The 20,135-nt window shown below is 39.8% G+C and overlaps 2 protein-coding genes across 2 annotated transcripts; one reads left to right on the top strand and one right to left on the bottom strand.

Annotated features, from left to right (window-relative positions):
- Positions 1-642: 642 nt before the first annotated feature.
- On the top strand, positions 643-6,962 carry LOC308140496 (P2X purinoceptor 5-like; the record flags this gene model as incomplete). Its single annotated transcript, XM_080510311.1, has 12 exons — positions 643-779; positions 1,478-1,628; positions 2,108-2,179; positions 4,083-4,158; positions 4,303-4,399; positions 4,605-4,685; positions 4,766-4,907; positions 5,127-5,263; positions 5,401-5,494; positions 5,707-5,772; positions 5,863-5,945; positions 6,857-6,962. The coding sequence occupies 12 exons, from the start codon at positions 643-645 to the stop codon at positions 6,960-6,962; spliced, it is 1,242 nt and encodes a 413-aa protein (XP_080366437.1).
- A 641-nt stretch (positions 6,963-7,603) lies between these two features.
- Positions 7,604-12,681, bottom strand: samsn1a (SAM domain, SH3 domain and nuclear localisation signals 1a). Its single transcript, XM_080509686.1, has 8 exons — positions 12,560-12,681; positions 11,410-11,490; positions 10,935-11,063; positions 10,389-10,506; positions 10,143-10,294; positions 9,798-10,016; positions 9,507-9,654; positions 7,604-8,265 (listed from the first exon to the last, which is right to left on the bottom strand). Exons 1-8 carry the CDS (start codon positions 12,614-12,616, stop codon positions 8,111-8,113), a joined length of 1,059 nt encoding a protein of 352 aa, XP_080365812.1. The 5' UTR covers positions 12,617-12,681; the 3' UTR covers positions 7,604-8,110.
- Positions 12,682-20,135: the final 7,454 nt, after the last annotated feature.

The raw sequence follows: 20,135 nt of genomic DNA, 5'->3' as shown, positions 1-20,135 counted from the left end.
AACTCAGTCCGTAAGTATTCACACTGTCAGAGGCTGTTTTACGCTCCACTCATTGATTTGACTTAGAAAGCTGAGGCTTAAATCCACTATTGCAAAAGCAAAAAAAATAAAATCAGATTTAATTTTAAGGCTGTCTGTCAAGTCTAATTCGTCTTCGAACCGTTTTTAAACCAAAAAATATTTCAACAAATGTATACTGTTTTCAATTTACTATTTGGATCAGAACGTTAATACAGAAAAATTGAAAGAAAGGTTAGAGGTATAAACTTCATTGCATTTGCATTTTAAGTGCCCCCTACGCATACACTTCAATGTTGACCTTTTCTCCCTGTACTTTAAATTTTTTTTTAGAATGAATCCATCTTTATTACATCCCGGTATCAGATTTGAACAGTAAGAAAGGACTTCCACATGACACCTGAACAATCTTAGTTATGTGTCGCCATCTAGTGGCAATTGCCCAGAAAGCGAGCGAGAACTGGGATGGGAGTTGTGACCTGCCTCCGAGGTGGGAGGACTGGAGGGTCCCGTCTCCACTGGATGTTTATACAGCCAACTGAAACTCTTCTGAAAGTTTAGTTGTGCTGCAGCTCATCATGTGCCTCGCCATGCACTGACAGTGCTGAATGCTGGAGCTACAGGATGGCTTGGGGCTTCTGCAGAGGGCGCTTCTTGGCTTTATTTGACTACAAAACGGAAAAATACATCATCGCAAAGAATAAGAAAGTAGGAGTTTTGTACAGACTCATTCAGTTATCTGTCATCGGATACATAATTGGGTAAGTAGATGCAAATAACAGCTATTTGCTCTTGTTACATAGTGCTTGCTCTAAAGGACTTCAAACTTCAAAAGCAGTCTTAAAATGACCAGAAAACTATCCTGATTTCTAAGGGTAACTCATGAGGCACAATAATAACTAGGTATCTCAATAAATCATACATTAATCAAATCTTAGACTTTTTTCTATGGTGCAGTGGAAGATGTACCAATACAATGTGAGAAAACCTTTAAACTAATTTTAAAGATGCTAAAAAGATAATTATTCTGTTTATTTTATTCTGTAATACTTTGGGGAGGGTGTTATTTTCTGTTGCTGATCTCATTTGAAATAGATGTTGGGTATCAGTTAACTTACGTAACTTACTTAACGTATATTTTTTCCTCTATTATTACAAAGTGTGTGAATGTGGTCCATCATATATAATCTATCTATATCTATATACCTATATATAGGTACATTCTCTCTCTTAATAGATAGATAGATAGATAGATAGATAGATAGATAGATAGATAGACAGCCCATCATACTGTAACATATTACAATGTTGCCATTTCCCAAAGACAAGATACTGTAAAAGAAAGTCAAGGTGTCACTGGTTAAAGTTTCCGTCAACATCAAAAGACGAAACAAACTTTCATGATCATTTTGTCTGTTCTATGACACAACGTGTCATTTGTATCTGCTCTCATGCAAAGGTGGGTTTTCATCACCAAGAAAGGCTACCAGGAGACGGACGAGGCCATCCAGAGTTCAGTCATAACTAAAGTGAAGGGAGTCTCTGTCACAAACACCACTGAGTCTGGCCTGCTGGTGTGGGGACCTGAGGACTACGTCATCCCGCCTCAGGTGAAAACACACACACACACACACACAGACACACACACACACACACACACACACACACACACACACGCACTCACAGTATGATGATTCACATGATATGACTGCATTTCAGTGAGCTCATCTCTCAGGGCAGTGTTATTCACAACCATTTAGACTGTGTAAACTACTTTCTCTGTTGGAATAGGTCTCTGCTTAACGTAGTTTGGATTTGATCAGATCCTGATTATGACATTCATCAGTGGGCCACACAAACTAAGGAGCGATACATTAGTGTAACTTTGGATGCTGTGTTATAGCAGCTTCTTCTGCCACTCTGACACACACAGATGCTGAAAGCTGAAACGCTGAGGCTTAATCATAGTACTGAAGAAGAAAAACTAACGCTGAGCATGATCCAGTGGCAGGAGATCAGGGGCGGATCGCTGAGAAAGGAGAATTCTTACATGATGCCATTATTAAGACCATTCTTTTTGTATACGCAGGGTGATGCTGTTTTGTTTGTTGTTACCAGCTTCCGAGAGACGCCGAACCAGAAGTTGGGATACTGTGCGGAGGTGAGAATAAATCTAATGGAAAAATAAAATTTGAGAAATTATGTATTTATCATGCAGTACCATAAATGGTGAATTTGCAATGGCGTTTACTAGAGTAGTAAGTCGTGTGAGTCTTACACAAGTTTGTCTTGATGCAACTTCACTCGATTGCACAGAAAACACTCCGTCACTCTCGTGACATCCCTATGAATTTTCCAGAAATTATCCTTGTTTTTTTCCACCACAGCAAATGGGAGTTTTGTTATTGTCTGTGTTACGTGCTGACAACTTGTTTTCCCTGTTTTCAAATAATATTGACACATAACCCCGACACAAGATTACTATTCAGTTCCAGTCAGCAGGAGTAAACATGCTGGGGGCCATGCAGGTGTGCCATTTGTACACAATAGTGCTCTGCACTACCTGTATTAACTAATATTTGTTTATTTTATTTTAGTGAGACAGCACCAAAAACTGTGTAAGTCATGTTAGAAAAACACACAAGGTTACAAATGCTACGCTCACCACTGAGCTTAACTCTGAATATATTGGCATTTATTTTAATATAGCCTATTATTTAACTTTATTCTGCAACATTGATCACATTACATCAAATTCTATCCTATTGTTTGTGTGTGGAACTATGTTGCAAGAATCTCTGATTCTGACCTCTGTGTGAATGGACTTTATTAGAAAACCAAACATTTCTATATTTCTCATGTAATTACGTTTAATGACTATTTATTCCTTGTGATGACGAATGGTTACATGAAAAAAAAAACTCATTATTTTCCCTATTTCCCCATTTGGGGAACTATGCAGGTGCACAATATGAGAGATGTCTAAACTTCTTTGAATGCCTGTTGATAAAACTGGAACAAGTGAAAGTTTAGACAGATGTCAATGACATCGTTGTGCTCAATGCCATTCTAAATGATGCTTCTTGAAGCAAGACAAACACATTAACAGCCTAAAACCTCACAATTTCTGGCTCATAATTCTGCTGCATATTGTTGCATGTAAAAAAAAACCCTGCATTATTCTCACAGCTTGAAGTCATAGCAAAAAATCCCATAACATACTATACAAGCTGGCATTGCTGTCTTCCTCTAAAGGCTTTGTGTATGCCAACCACACAATTCATCATTTCTCCCTGTGGGATCATGACAACAATTTTCCAGACAGTTCCTGGTATGTAAACTCTCCTGGTGGACGCCTTTCTCACCAGCCAACATTAGCAGCGCACATCCATAAAATCTGCTCTTGTCTGCTTCTCGGCTCCCTGCCAGGGCGACAGCGTCGCGTCTGAAGCACGGCAACACTTGAGAAGCGTCTCAGTGTCATGAATCATTTTCCTGTCAGGCACAGCAGAGTGACTCGAAGACAGTCGGGCCCAGTTTGAACATCAATAATGTATTTCACTTACTTTTGGTCAAATAAGTTTTCAAATTATTATTTTAAAAGCAGATATTAATTTACATTTCATTGTTTCTGTCTTCGGTTTAGGACAAACCTTCTTTTTTTAATCTTACTTTGAAGCCAGATAGTGAAAACTGCTCAATTCACAAATAGTTCTGCATTCTTAATTTTTTTTCTTTTTAAACTGCATTTATCTCAGAACTGAGGTGTTTTCATAAGACTTGTAATTGTTTATTCAAAAGGAAAAAAATGTATTGTTTTAAGAAGGCTTGATGAGAAATATAATAATTCTTGTTAAAAAAAATCAAGATCTTGTTGCGTTCTCAAAGAAAAGTATTAATTGTTTATAAAAGTGCTAAGTATTTTGTTTAGTTTGGTTTGGTTCGGTGTTTTGAATTACACTGATTTAATCAAATAATTGTTCATTAATTCTATAGAAATCAATTTCTATCTTCATATTTCCTACATCAATGCGTCACGTTAAAATGGCTCTGTTTGTTGTCAGAGCCCCAAAGTGCTGGACGGCCACTGCCGAGGGGACGAGGACTGTACAGAGGGAAAGCTGGTTTTGGCTGGTAATGGTACGAAAGAAGCCTTGGTGATTGTCCTCTTAAAGTTAGCTTTGACACTTATTTATACTTTTATCCAAATCAAACTTAAATATTGTATCATAACTGTATGTTGAGTAACTTCAGACTGCCCCACTGTGATGGTTTGTTCCGAAGGAGTCACCAGTGGTCGATGCTTAAAGAAAGATGACAACTCCACTTGTACCTGTGAAATCTACGGCTGGTGTCCCGTTGAGACGACATTCAAACCAAAGTAAGGAGCAGAAACATGTGCTACTATGCACATGTTGACAAGTCGGGCTAAATCCTGCATATCAAATTCAATTATGAACTCTTTCCTTTAACAGATAGCTTTTACAGATACATTGATTTCAGTAAGGATTAAATCAAATAGATTTTTGATGCGATTAGTTCATTTTGTCTCCTCCTTACATATTTTTCTCAATCATGTTTTTCAGACGTCCTTTGCTCACAAATGCTGAGAACTTCACCATCTACATAAAGAATTTCATCCAATTCTCAACATTTTCCTTTTCAAAGTAAGTATTCATCCTCCACTCCCACTGAAACTTTCCCATCCATCATTTGGTTGATTGAATTCAAACACATCAACTTTCAGGTCCAACGTTCTGGAAACAACTGATGTGTCCTATTTGAAGAGATGCCGATATGATGAAGAGCGTCACCCCTACTGCCCCATTTTTCGACTGGGAGACATTACGAGACGTGCCGGATATAACTTCCAGGACATGGCAACGTTTGTTAGTATCAAACTTGAGAAGTACAAACTGTTAGGAGGAGGAGTGTGTTAAGGTTCTTCATGATCAGTTCATTTCTTTTCTCTTATTTGCTTTATAATAATCTCTTCACAGAGGACACATCCCCAGAGGATCACATCACAAATTCAGGAATTAAACCAGTGAGAAGGAGATTAGGTGCCATAATAAAGCCTGTTAAAAGTCCATGTGTACCATTTTCAGGGCGGCTCCATTGGCATATCCATAGAGTGGGACTGTGACCTGGACAAAGGCTACTCCAGCTGTCACCCCCAGTATCACTTCACCCGCCTGGACGTCAGCATCTCCAACAAGACCATCGCTGTGGGATTTAACTTCAGGTGGAACACTTTTTTCATCAATATGCTTCACACTAATCTTGCTTTTTATTAAAAAAAAGAAAAAAACCCACTAATTTTCAAGGTCAGAAAAGAGATCTCACGCCTCCATCTTTTTTTTTCCCTTTTCATTCACACAGACACACTCGTTATTTTAAAAATAGTGCTGGTGAAAGCTATCGGTCGCTGTTTAAAGTCTACGGTGTCCGATTTAACATCATGGTGCATGGAAAGGTAAGCTCAACCCTTTAACAGGTTTCATTGCTGAGGGTCTGCTTCAATCCACACGAACAAGATGAGAGGAGTTGGAAGGATTTTGGTCTTAGGATTTGAAGACTGGATAAAACTACGTACATGTCTTTCAAGGCCAGAATCCATCAAGAATAGAACATTTTAAAAAAAAAACCCACTAACAGTACATTTTCCTATTTATATTTTTCTTTCAGGCTGGAAAGTTCAGTATTGTCCCAACAGCCATCAATGTTGGTTCAGGTTTGGCTCTATTGGGTGCCGTAAGTACTGACACTGCTTTGGTTAAAAAAAAAAAAAAGGTTGATTGCATTAGAAATGTGATTGATTGCACAAAAAACTTTATTCAACAGGGAGCTTTTTTCTGTGACATGGTCCTTCTTTATGTCATGAAGAAGGGAGATTCCTACAGAGAAAGGAAGTTTGAAGGAACATGGTATGATAAACTGTTGATAATTTTCACACTGGACTTGATAAATAGAAAATATTTCTGATGCATTGTGATACAGTAACCGCTGATTTCTTTACCCTGTCACCACATGGCGACTTATGGCATACTCAATTCTGGGCCTCTGGGGCTGATGTCCTACATGTTTTAGCTCTTTTCCAGCTTCAGCACACCTCAATCTAATGTTGACATCATCAAACTTGTAGAAAAGCACAATACCGAGCCCCTTATTGCATTCGGGTGTGTTGCAACTGGGAGAGACCAAAAACATGCAGAACACCGCCCCTCAAGGCCCGGTATTGAACGCATCTGCCCTGGTATATTTGTAAAGTCTAGGGAGTCCATTACCAGATTGTCTGGAAATACATGTACTGTGTACGCCTCATCTTACAGAAAACTGGTTTCATACTGTGCAATGAGTTTCCACTTGGGGGCAGTATGGAGTCAAAGCACCAACCAGTCCAACAGAGGGTTAAATCTGCCTGCTGCACAACTACGTCACTTTTTTTTTTCAGTGTAAATGTTTGTTGTTATTCATCTTTAGGGTGTCAGTGTTTCACAACACTGAGAGCTAACTGATACCTCAGCAATGCACCATTAAACGTATTTTATTTTTGGGTGCAACAAAAGTCGAAGACAAAATAAAAGATATGATTTGTGTATGTTTCACTGTATTTTTCACCAAGGGTCATCAGTAATGTTAAGATTAAAACAAGATCAGTTACTCTAGTATTGAACCAGAAGCTATTAGTCGGGCTCACCCTGCACTAAATATAACATTCTTCTTTGTTGCTTCGTTAAATGTATACATTTTCAATTGAGATCTGCAACCTCTAGATAAAAATAACTGCTATAGTTTTTCTTAACAAAACATATTTATTTTGTCTTTTTTTCAACAGTGAGGCTAAAGCAGCTTCTCAAGTCAACAGTGCGGAAGATCCAAAGGACGCAACGGAAAATCAGAAGCTGACACTTAGTCTTGTTTCAAATCATCTTCAGATGTAACGACACAAGAAACGCGATCCTTCGTTGTCGCCTCTCCCTGTCATTGTGAAGCAGAATTGACTAAATGTTGGATTGTTTGCCCACTAATAGGGACGTGAGCCGGGTTTAGATGGTCGTGAGACAGGTTAGTTACCCTATTGATGATGTGTTGTTGTAATAGTAATCCTATTTGTAATCTCCTACAAAGAACTATACCATATTTTTCACTACAAAGACTCCCTCTCTACAGCCAGAATATGGATAATTTTTCCAACTCTGACAGTCAGTTTATATTGCAATAATAGTGCTGTTATGCGAGTGTCTTTGATCGAATACATGTATGGTTTATTAATCCTGCGGTTTTGCCTTCAGTCTTCCTGTCCTCACAAATATTTTCACACATTTTTGGCCCTTTTGCATTAAAATACAGACACCATCTTCTTACAAAGAAATATAATTTTGAGGAGATAAGGAACTGAGGTATCAAAAATATATATATATACATCTAAAATAAAAAGCAGGTCTTTTGCATTCTTTCATACATATTTATGTTCAAAGCTGGAACGTATTTTGCTAAAAAGAAACCAGGTCTCACAATCTTATTAAATTTTATTTACAAAAGTGTTCAGGTGAAAACAGATGACTACTGACTTTCACACAGGTACAACGGGCTCTTTCACATTCACAAACAGCAAGTACCACGCACTGATATTTGCAGTATACAACATAGGCAGTATTCCATTATGCATTTTGTTAAAACTCACAAGACTTAATGAATTCACTTTTTTGTGGAGTGGAAAAAACCCACTGAAAACAAGAGAAAGCTCACAGGGATGCAGCTTTGATAAATAATAGCTTTACATACAAAAACCATAGATTCTTTTTAATGCAATAAATACAACTGACATTGATGAAAATGTCCTTTCTTCAGACAAAAAATAAAAAAATTTCTCATACAAACAAAAACTGACAACTGTTACTTTGATCAATTGACATGAGAATAAGACTTTAAGAATATAGTTGTTCATTCCTCCTTCAGTTTCTACTTGAGGCAAATGTGTGGCTGGAATAAAAGATATAAACATGACATCTTGATACAATCACAGGATCAACATTATCAGAAAACATTAATTTCCAAACGTCAAAATATCCAGGTGACAGCTTAGCAGTTATGAATCCACTGCATGAGCGACCTGCTCTCTGTCCTCTTTGCTGTCAGAGCATTCAGACGGGATGAAGCAGCCCGAGTCTCTGGGACAGTCACTGTCTTCTTCCTGGAGACTGTGGGAAGATTTGTGCTCCTCTACATCCCTGACATCATCACCTGTAGCCACAAAACAACCAGAATTAAAAAATAAATATGTTATAAGTCAACATCAAAGTTCTTGTAGCTGTCAAACTGTGCTCTGCTGGATGAATGTGAGTCAGCAGATGACCCAAATACAAGATTCACTGTCTCAGGTGTGACCCGGCAAACTGCACTCAAGCTCACTTTCTTCTATTTTTCCACTGGCAGTGCTCCTCTATTATTTGAATTTTCAAACATACTGACAGGAGCCACTAATCCTCATGAACAAAGCACTAACCTAATGGAATCCAGCTTGATTAAATTACTGGCATCTCATGTGAGGCAACAAGCTTGGCAGGGTCACACCGCAGCCGCCGCCATCTGTTTCGTCACAGTCGCCCAAAAGACACAAGATATTACATTCATCTCCAATATGCCTGGTCCACATCTGCAGGAGCTACCCTCAATCAAATGTGCAGCAATGCTTTCGAGCTTGTTTATGATGGTTCTTCCTTATTCTCATGGAAAGTAGTTTTGTTTTCATTCATGCAGGGCTTTGCGATAATCAGCCTTCTGCTTAAAGACATCAGATTACAGGAACACCTTCTGCCCTCTTAAGCACTTTCTATCTGAGTGACAGGAAATCGCTGATAAGTCTTGCAGTGTGCAGGATGTATTGCTTCTTCAACTCAAAAGATTCAGTTTCACCTCCTATTTTGCTGTTGAAGGAGTTTGCCTTCTTATTCTTGAGCAATTAAAGGAACACTAATGACTTTTTGTTCCCCAAGTCAAGGCTGTAGACTCTGTTCACCAATCTGCGGACATTCCTTCTGTTCTCTCTGTCATTTAAAAATTAAACACATCTTGAAATACATGGAAATTGACTCTTTTACCTGCATTGTATAATGATTATTTCTGATTGGGCGACAAGCAAATGGCAGGATGCCCACAGGTGTGACACATGTAATGGTAATTAGTTCCTCACATTTCAGTAAGAGTAGAGAAACAACTCCTCACAGTGTGGTGTTGTATCAGGTAAGCTACAAAGCTAGTGGGGTGTGGCACGGCGAGGGCTTCTAAAGCACGACGAGTAATTAGGAGAGCAGGGACAAGTGTTTTGAACCACGTTTGGACTTTTCCCTCGCTATCCAACATTCAAACAACAAACGAGCGTCTGAACACAGCTGTGCACATATCATCTGTCAGGAGGAAATCCTTGGTGATTATTGTTGAATAACGTCAGCATGCTGTGGATGAACGCTCAAGCAGGTTCTGACCTTCGGTGTAGCGACACTCGGCAGCAGCAAGTAGCCTCTGTCTGTGTTCGGGGTCTTTCACGTTCAGTTCGATCAGGTGTTTCTCCTGCAGGTGCGTCAAATCCTCCACCGTCTGATAGCCATTGAGCAGCAAAGCAGATGCGTACTCCTGCCGCAGCAAAAGAGATAGACATTCACATTTGCAGTAACATAAAAGTAGAGTAGTCATGTTTATTTGACACATTTTTGTGGCCCATTAACAAAAGCTTCATTTCTCATTAATGAGGCTGATGATGACACTAAAGTCCTCACCTCCAGGTTCAGCCGCTCCAGTAACTCCAACAGCGTTTTAGGTCGAGGTCTTCTGCACAGCTTCTGTTGTCTGATCTTCGGGGCCTCCTCCTCCTCCTCTTCCTCCTTCTCCACCAAAATGTCTACATAGATGAACTTAAAGTTGCCCACTTTGTTGTTCAGCATACCCGTCCAGATGCCCATCGGAGGCTTACTGATGATGTTGATAATGTCGCCAACCTAAAAAGAAATCACGTTGAAAGCAAGGAAGCAGAAAGTGGACGTTGATGTAAATAAATGCAGAGTGAGTTCATGTGTTGAAGCGTTATCATTTCAATTGAGTCTATGTACAGGAGGTTCAGTAACCTTGAGTTTAAGAGAATCTGTGTCATACGGGCTGGGAACAAAATCTGTGTGGACCCGAGCTCTGCCGCAGAACTGCCCGTTGTAGGAGCCATCCTCCTCCAACCTCAGACTGTCTCTCTGACCTGAGCCATTGGACTCACTAGTGACGCCACCTGGATACCACAAATTCAACATAAAAATTAAATAAATACACCACTCTCTCACAAAATAACATATTCACTCTACCAGCGCTCTTTGAATACTCACTGGAGGAGCTCTGGCCACTGTAGAGACTCTCCAAGGAGTTGCTTGCCTTTGCAAGGTTTTTCTCAGCTGAAGGGGCAGTGTCTGTCTCAGCCTCTGGGTCTTTGTCTGTGTCATCGCCCTAGAAAAGAAAAGTTTTTAGATGAATACGAGTGGTGTCGTCACTCAGTCGAAGACAAATGAAGAAAAAGTGAATTAACTGCCATGAGGTTGCTAATGCGAGTGAGTAAAAACACAAAAGTAAATGGAAACAGCAATCATCAAGTGGAGTTATCAGTTCTAAAGATCTATTTTCGGTGCCGGCCAGAGCAAGGAGGTTTGGTTACGTAATACTGACACACAAACAGAGGATGTGGGTTTAGAGGAGATAGCGGTGATACGATTTGTGAGAAAAACACCTCTGGTTCACAGTAAATGATGCTGACGATGACTTGAACTTGTCTGTGTTTTCGTCAGGGCGAACTGTTGTTTGGCAAACGACAATCGGTTCATCCGATGCCAGTACACGTGAATGAACAAGTGAATGCAGTGCGTTAGTGTGATACCTACCGTCTCCTCTGTGAAAGACTTGGCGTGTTTTTTGCCCATTTTTCGCCTCATGGTCAGTGAGATGGCTTTCATCTTCTTCCCGAGTCCAGCTGATTTGATTGGGTCCGAACTGTCACACTCCTCTACGAGCTGTGTGCGAAAACTTGGCTTCAGTAACTGATTTTAAAACGCGATGTTTGAAGTGGGTTCGTCATGTTTCATCCAGCTATGCTTGTTAAGCTCAAGATGCTAGCGTTTTAGTCACATGCATTAAGTGCATACCATCCTGTGAAGCAGAGGGTATTTCCCATTGTTTCCATGTGTCCTACTTCTCAAGAGTTCTTGATACACACAAAATGCCCATATGTGCACATTTCCTACTTGTTTGACATTCTCTCTGCACATCCAGATTGTTCACAGAAAAGCTTTGAGTGACAATAAGTGCTATGTGATTAATTTCGGGCAGAAAAGAGTGGAAACAAAGAGTTTTACAAACCACAGTCGTCCCATTTTCCTCTGCTTTTGCCTGTGGTGAGTTATTTTTCAGCCCATCAAACCTGCCAAAGCTTGTAGAGCGCTGAGGGGACAAATACAAGAAACATGCAAATGATGGTTTAACAGTAATATGCACTCACGCTGAGTTACTCATGATGAGTTCTTGATATAAAATATATAACATCTGGTTCATATATCAGAGCCTCTCAATCCTGATGGTGCAATATTCCCAGCTTGTTTTTAATGTGTTCCAACATGTCTGATTCAAATCAATGTCTGGGCTATCAGGCTCTGGAGATGCCTCGACAATAACGATTCTTACGAGGATTTTATGGTATTAAAAATAAAGGACAATCAGGAATGTATGCTTGAGAGTAAACTGAATGCTTCAAATGCATTAAGTCAAAGGCAAACATGAAACACACAGCTCACTAATTCTTTTTGTGATTATTCATGTGATTATTCACCAAATTTGAGGTAATAATCAAAATCATGTAATAGTTCAGTAGCAGCAGCAAATTGTTTTGTTCATTTTGAAATGTACTACCTACAATGGCCACCTCAGTAAAACTCCACTGTCCTCACAGCATCAGTGATCACTGCTGCTTTACTTTACTTCCTTTCCCAAACCCAATTTTTCATAAAACTAAAAGTCACTATAATCTCCCCCGGACTTCCACGGGAAAGCGCCAAAATAATTATACAAATGAGTAATCCCTGGAAATCCAGGGTAAATATGAGCTCCATACTCCTCAACAGCCGTCCTGCAGATTGTTCCAATGCAACAGGGACTATTTGACTGAGGGGTTCACATATCACACAGCCTCCGCATACAAAAACGGGATTTAATTTATGTTTTTGTGAAACAGTTAGACAAAAATTTAAGCTGAACAAAAGAGAAATTAAATTTTTTAACTTTTATTGATACTTGTTTTAAGTTGAGAAAATACATTTTTTTTCTCGGTATTTAACTGTCCCAAATAAAACTGTTTAGTTTGACATTTACATCAATAGAGTGATTTTGTTGATGTTGTTTGAGCAACATTGGTCAGGTGACACAAACGTCTTAGTTTCCTAGAAAAAAATGCCACATTATGTCTCACCAGCTTCCACAGAATATTTAAAATCTAGTTTTTAATATTTTCACCCACCTTTGGTTTGCTGCTCTTTACTTTGTCAGACACGTTCGACGCTGCCCTCTGTAACATTTTCCGCTGTTTTAAGTTGATTGTCAGAAATCAGTCCTTGCTCTGTTCTTTTCTTTAGTCCCTTCTCTTGACAGTGAAGTGTTAACTGACAGACTGGATGTCTGATGGGCTGACTGCCCACTTCCTTACAACACACAGGATGTGAGGCAATCGACACAGTGTCAGTCGTTGCACTTTGAAAAGGGGGGAAAATTACAAATGCTTAAGTGTGCATCTTGTGACCTCCTCAACCAACACCGAGAGTCACTTCCAGGAATGACTGCATTTAAGGTTTGATAATTGCGGTATTTATTTAGGATAAGATTCAAGTGACGATGATATCACTTCATGACATCTCCCACTGGGATTACAAGGCTGTGGTTATTCCGTGCAAGGTTGAGCTGAAAAGCCACAAATAAATAAGCCGTACCACCAGAAAGAGTCATGTTTGTTGTTAACATTATATTAACCAACATGCCCGTATCAACATTTGTTGAGTTCAATATCCCCAAAAGGTTTCTTTTGTCAACAGGGAACCTGCTGACGGAAAACGATGCTGGAGCAATTATTCATGCACGTTCATTTCTAAATGTGTAAATACTTTTGAGGAAGTGCTGAGGTATGACAGAGGAACAGCTGAAAGTGGTAACTTTTTTTTCTGTCGAAACACTTTCCGGTCTATCTCTGGTCTGTCAACATGGACTAAAAGTCATCTCAGCTGCAGTTTTGGAAACACTTCAAAATTCGTGGGGAGCGACTGTGGCCCCTCTTCTTCCTACGACACAGCGTTTGAGTTGCTGTGGTAGTTCTTATTCCACCATATTGTGATTGTTCTGATGTTGCCATGTGGGGGTTATTCGGTCAGTTGAGCAAAAGAGACTTCTACAGACAAAACGCTGCTTAATCCTACCGCGTGCAATCACATATAAATTCCTGTCAATCCAGATTAAGGTTTCTAAGCTATTGCTTCAAAGGCCCCCTAACTCCCCGGGGAGGCAATTGTTCATGTAAAGTGAACAATACAAACACAGCATCGATAGGATTTCTCATCTTTCAGGAAATATTTGCTCCAACGGTTTACTTTTCAAATTATTTGGCACATTTAAAAATGCGATGCTTGGTTTTAAAGATACAGCAATGTATAGCTGTGCTCTGCGCTTGTGTCACAGAAATTATATTTTTAATTAAATAGTAAACAAAAAAGATGTCACAAAACAAAGATGGCATATGAGAAGAGTCTTAACTATCTGTCTCTTGTCTTCAGAGGCTTTGTTAAATGACTTTCTAACTCTAAGAACCAGTAACGCCACAGATCAGGAGGGTCTTGTAATCTCTACACCAGGTCATTCTTCTGTTCTGAGACAATTTTCTCCCGAGTCATCCTAAGCCTTGACCACTGCTTTGTGTCACACATGTTGCACGCTGCACGTGCGAGGGTCTTACGCTGTCGAGTGCACGCAAAGGCATTGCCCTCCAGGGTCAATCTGCGCTGGTGTGTGGTATTAACAGCAACCACAGTACTGATTCCGCACAAAACGGATTGCAGAGTTTAACAATAAGTCAAAGTTAAGCGAATGTCATTGGCGTGGCTATCCCCTCTACAACCCACACCACACTGTCACCAGATCGTAACTCCGTTTACTCAACACTGCCCTCAGGAAAACCCTGAAACACAATGTTACAGTGATTGATCAGTGGTCAGATAAATTGATCAACAATGCAAAACTTTGCATTGATTTTAGATATTTAGAGGCATATTCATTTTACCATAGTGTTGGCTCAAATTCACTGTGCAGCCTATATATAAGCTCAAGCACACCGTCAAAGAAATCTAGGACTGTCTTTAGCAGCAAAATTAACAAAGTTCCCAGCAGTAGATCCCAACACAAAAACTAAGAGTATTTCTTAAAAGATGTTCCAGTTTGTCCTTTATCTTAAAAAAATAAAGCTTCCCAGTTAACTGAAATTTGTATTCAAGTCAATAAAAAGTGAGCTTTATACCAGAATTTACCCCATTCTTAGTTTAAGCATTGGAAGTGAATCCCTCCCTCATATGTTTGAGGATTCACCAGCAGACCAAACACAATACATAAAAAACAATGTATTTCATCATGCTGCCAACTTTCACATATTTGGAGTGACACTCACACTGTCAGGCCACGCCCACTTTGTCTGACCAGTATGAGTAACTGTGGTTTCGCTGATGAGGTTTCCAATAAGCTTCTTGGTAGTTAACTTGTTTTTGGAAAATGACATTCTCATACATCCATCTCCCCATTGGTTGAATGACATCCATCTGGATCACATCCTGACATCCTGACATCTGACACTGCCTCTCCATCAGCAAAAACTTACATTTTGCTCTGAAAGATCCACATCCGTGATCGACCGGGGCACCTTTGGTGGAATCTGGGGTCTACAGTCCCGTTTCAGGCTGCCTTCCTGTACCGCCGCCTGCTGCTGTCTTTCCTCCCACTCCTTCCCATGAGGGGTGGCGAAGTCATGCGAGTACACGCGATACTCCGTCAGAGGTCTACGACATGTGTGCTGGATGGCGCCCCATGCGGAATTGCTGTCCCCTGGGTTGCTCCAGCGTTGGTGGTGGGTGGGCGTTGCTCCACCTGGTAGGTTGACCACTTCAGTGCATCGACCCGGGGTTGTGTTCTCCTGAGCAGGGAGAGTGGAGCATTTGCCCATGTAGGGCCTCCTGTCTGATCTGTACGGCACGTCCAGGTAGTGGGGTGCGAGCAGCGGGCTCATTGTGCCTGACGGGGAGCACACTGAGAGAGAAGACACAAAAAGTACACCGGAGAAGATTTCAAGACTCACTCTGTAGAAAAAATACAACAAGCTTTATCCATCTATAAGATGTTCTTCAGGCCATGTACACTTCACACTAAAAAACTGTCTATAAAATTGATTTTATAAATAGAGACTCGTTGCATGACCACTTACAAAGTAGATTTGGGATTTTTATAACATATCCTTTGTTTTATTTTGTATATTTGTTAAGAAAAACCTATGTACCTGCACTGCAAGGACACCAGACAGCTACATTGACAGTGTGGCAAAAACTTAAAAGCAGAAGTAGCTTTCAGAATCTTTCAACAGCTGTTAAGTCAAGAAATACTTTCCGAAATTTCTTGAATGCTTCATGTGGAGGTTCTGCAATTGTAAGCACTTTTTTTTTTCTTTCTTCGTCATACATTGGCGAGTGAGTCATTGAGATAGTGGCAGGTTCAGGAAGGTCATATTTTTGTAATCCTGCTTCTCGGGTGTTGTGTTAGAGGTTGTTTAATAACTGCTAAGCTGTCACAGAAAATGATTTCACCTGTGGGATTGTGACATTTCTTTGAGCTGTCTTTCACATTCTTTCCCGCTGGTTTCTTCCCGGGTTTCTGGTTTCTTTTACCGGCAGGTTTTGACTCCGTAGACACTCCATTCGTGTGGAGACCCTGAAGACACAAACACTGTATGAACATTTGCCTGACAAGAGGACATGTCTTCTGGCTCACTGGCAGCTGTGTTAAAAGTGTCACTCATAATAGTGTTAAAAGAGTCACTCATATTGACTCTACAATGTAATAAATGCATCAATCAACACAAAGTGTTATTTTGATGCCTCAACAGCTATTGAACATTTTTTTTGTGAAATTTAGTGCTGACATTCAAATGGAAATGTGTTATTTGTGGAATCTATAGGCTTTAAAGTAGCGAATCTGATGTACATCAAGTCCATTCGAACAACTTCCAAACAAGCATTGACATGATTTAAATGTGTGAACGACCTAAAACACCGATCCCGGAAGCTTCATAAGCAACATGCGTTATGCAGGTGTGTGTGTAACAGTGGAAACCCTGCAAGTGTTATGAACCTTTCAAATTATATAATCTCAGCCAGTAAAAATCCTCCCCATTAGTGCAATTACTGTGACACCATTGTTCAAATGAGGGAAGTAAAGCTGTTTAACATTGCTTCCGGTAAGAATTTTACTAATAACAATGGTGGCATGAATGCAAAGCTAACAAACCCTTCGGAGCAGGATACAGAATATATAATTTGGTATCAAAAGTGCAAACAATAGAACACATACAAGCTCACACACACAGTGTACATGCTTACTGAAAACTTGTCAGTTGATTCATTTTTCTGTAGTTCACTCTTGAGTGCAATTTTCTTTTCCATTAACATTTAGTACAAAGTCCTGCTTGGCCAACATAGAGCTACTGACATGTATTTATTATTTCTATTCTATTCTATTCTATTCTATTCTATTCTATTCTATTCTATTCTATGTGACAGATTAGAAGATCATACATTACAGCAACACAGACACAACTCCAATGATTGTGTTTATGATTGTTATTAGACTAGACACTGAGTGGCATAGCACAGAGGTCCTAAATCGTCCCACCCTAAACCACACGTACACACACACACACACACACACACACACACCCACACACACACACACACACACACACACACACACACACACACACACACACACACACACACACAGAGCCGTCCTCTCTGCCATGTGACCCAGAGATTACATAGAGGGGTAGACCCCTCTTTGGACCATCTGCACTGCATTAAAACCCAATCAGCATTTGCATTCAAAAGCAGGTGGCAGCTTGGAAGTTTACACTCTTCTGTCTACACATCCATGTATAACTACAATCTATGATGATTGAATGTTTTGTGTGCTGACTATGCTGAGACAAACTATTTCACCTGGTTTGAAGCTGATTTCTCCTTTTTCTTTGTGCCGGAATGATGAGCTCCTTTCCCTCCTTTGGCTTCTGTTCTGTGCTTCGTCCTCCGTATTTCTAGGAGACAATATGGAAACAAAATGGTTTAATGATGCATTCAAATGTAAATGAAGATCTATCGGCCATAAAGTGTAAACCCTTTATCAGGCCGGTGTTCAGTTTGTTGGGAATGTCATAAACAAATCATGCTAAATAAGACAATAACAGAATACCTGCCAATAATGTTGCTCTAAAGCAGATGTGCCCAAATCAAAGGCCACATGCAGACCAATATGATCAAATCTGGCCCAGACCAGTGAAAGAAGATTTTAATAACCTTGACAGTTTTGTAAAGCATTACAAGCATTACCTCTCGCTAAAGATTCATTCCATTTAAAGAAAAGCTGAAGATATTGATGATGGATTCTGTAAGATAAAATTGACTCTAAAAAATACGTACCTAAATAGAAATATCCTTCAATAACAACCTTGTAATGAAATTTTCCATTGATATGTATTTTTCTATTAAGGGATCATTTTAAAAATATTGGAAATGTATTTTGTATTCTATGCAACTATGTAATCTATGGAATTCTATATAACAGCCTGGGGGCTTGCTGGAGACTCAAACAAAGCAATTCATTTTGCATCTCAAGAGTTTCTGCCATTAGTTTTGTGCATAATACCAAATATAATCACTGCATCTCTGTATGGCAGATTTTATTTTACTCGTCAGTCGGTTGGGTCACAGGGTCACGAATTGAGTTTCAAACTCAGACCCATGTCTTCAGACGTCATGCTGGGTGTCCAAATGAACACTGGCATTCACTTTAGATGAGATTAACCTATTTATTTCCTCTTTACCTTCATTGTGATTGTTGGTGATGTGGACTAAATCTTCTTGGCTCCTGGCGGGCTGCCAAACTGTGGCATTACAGCCGGGGTTATCTGCAATGGAGGGAGACAAACAGTGAGGCTTTTAAATGAAAAGTCAGATCAAACGGGGCCCACAGAGACATCAGACCCACTGAGACCTTATTATATGTCACAGACAAAGGGCATGGCAAGGTCACTCAACTTTAAACCAATGTTAACGTCAATAATTATGATCAGCTTAAAAAGCATGCACTCTAAACTTGCAGAACAGAACATTACTTTTAATCCATAGACCTTTTTAAAAACACACACAAAATACATTGTTTGTACTCACCTAATGTTTCATTATCTGAGGCAGACTTGGATACATGAGTTCTGAAATCAAAGGCAGAAGTAATATTGGGACAAATTTCAGAGGTAGTTTTTAAGTGGGTGGGGGTGTCACCAGTAGATTAAAATGAAGACTGATCCATGCAAAGCCATTTCTAATTCATTCATTCATTCATTCATTCATTCATTCATTCATTCATTCGTTTGTTTGTTTGTTTGTTTGTCTGTTTGTTTGTTTAATGTTTCATGAGTTATATTTAAGGATGGTATTATATGAGGTGGTTGACAGGCTTGCATATTTAACTTCAGGGCGAACATTGTCCCTCTTTTTAGAGTTATAATAAATATGCAAATATCAGCACTGTTTTTTTTATTGTTCTTGACAAAACACCCAAAGTGGGGTTCATATGTTCTTGCTAAAGAGTCCCATTATGTGGAGATGGAGTCCATGTCAAAGGAAGATGTATTCTTTCTAGGATGTCTGAAAGCACAATATTGCAATAGAGTCATGTTTCTTCTCGAGTAAATCCAGTGCAGAAAAGGTGTTGAGACGATGGGGGCCTTGAATCCTCTTAGTCCAACGAGCCCAAAGCCATAATCTGCCTTCTGCTGGCCCAACAGACACCAGGGCCCTACTCAACCAAAACAACAACAACAAAAACTCTAAATAAAGCTCAATAATGTATATTAAGCTCCCTCTTCCAATTGGGTCTAATGGGCAGACAATCCCTCTTCTTAAAGAGAAGCATTTTATCAGAGTAAGACTGGACTAAAGCTGAGGAGGTCTGCAATGCTCTGGAGCCTGTCTGCTCGACCACAGGAAGGATTTACAGTATTACCCATCAGAGAAAATAAAGAGGGAACCTTTCAAGTTATGCTATTACTCAACAGGAAAGCCCTTTCACTTGAAGGGAAGCTTTTTTTTTTAATGTTAGCTTGCATGCAAATTAAACAAAAGAAGCACTGGCTGCACCATTTGAAAGGGTTTTGATCCCGTTTGTCTGCGTGCAATTGATTCTCATGCCTGATGTGAAGACACGTAAGACAAATAAATATGAGATGCTTTTTTAAATAAGCTCACCTTCGTTTCTTTTTATTACAGTTGGACCCCTGCATCTGAGACATATCCTGAAAGCAACAACAAAGCATTTAGACATTCATTGCACAGCGAAAATGAAAAGAGATTTCCACCACAGCCAAATGGATTTATTAAATCAACCATCATGTTCCATCACAGGCTCGCTGATGGGACATCAGGGAAATTTAATTTGGGTGACAAGCTTGAACTAAACATTTTGGAAATGGCTGTAAAAGCTGCTGTCATCTGGCTGTGCTTATCATTTCATAATCAGCTTTATTTTGTAGGTACAGTCTGGTCGGCGGAGAGTCTGCAATTCCCCAGAGAAGTGACCCTGTGCAATCTGGTCGATCGGGACTGTTCTCATGGACGCCGCCATTCATATGATCTGTGACCCCGCATTTGTCCCACTCACCATGGATATAGATCTTCCAGAGCTTTGCCACTTGTTGTCCTCCAGCAGCACCGCTGGGCTGCAGGAGCGGCTGCAGGTACGACTGC

This window comes from Blennius ocellaris (genome assembly GCF_963422515.1).
Source record: "Blennius ocellaris genome assembly, chromosome: 2".
Classification (NCBI taxonomy): Eukaryota; Metazoa; Chordata; class Actinopteri; order Blenniiformes; family Blenniidae; genus Blennius; species Blennius ocellaris.
The sequence above is the reverse complement of the archived record's forward strand: the minus strand, read 5'-3'. Positions and strand labels throughout refer to the sequence as shown.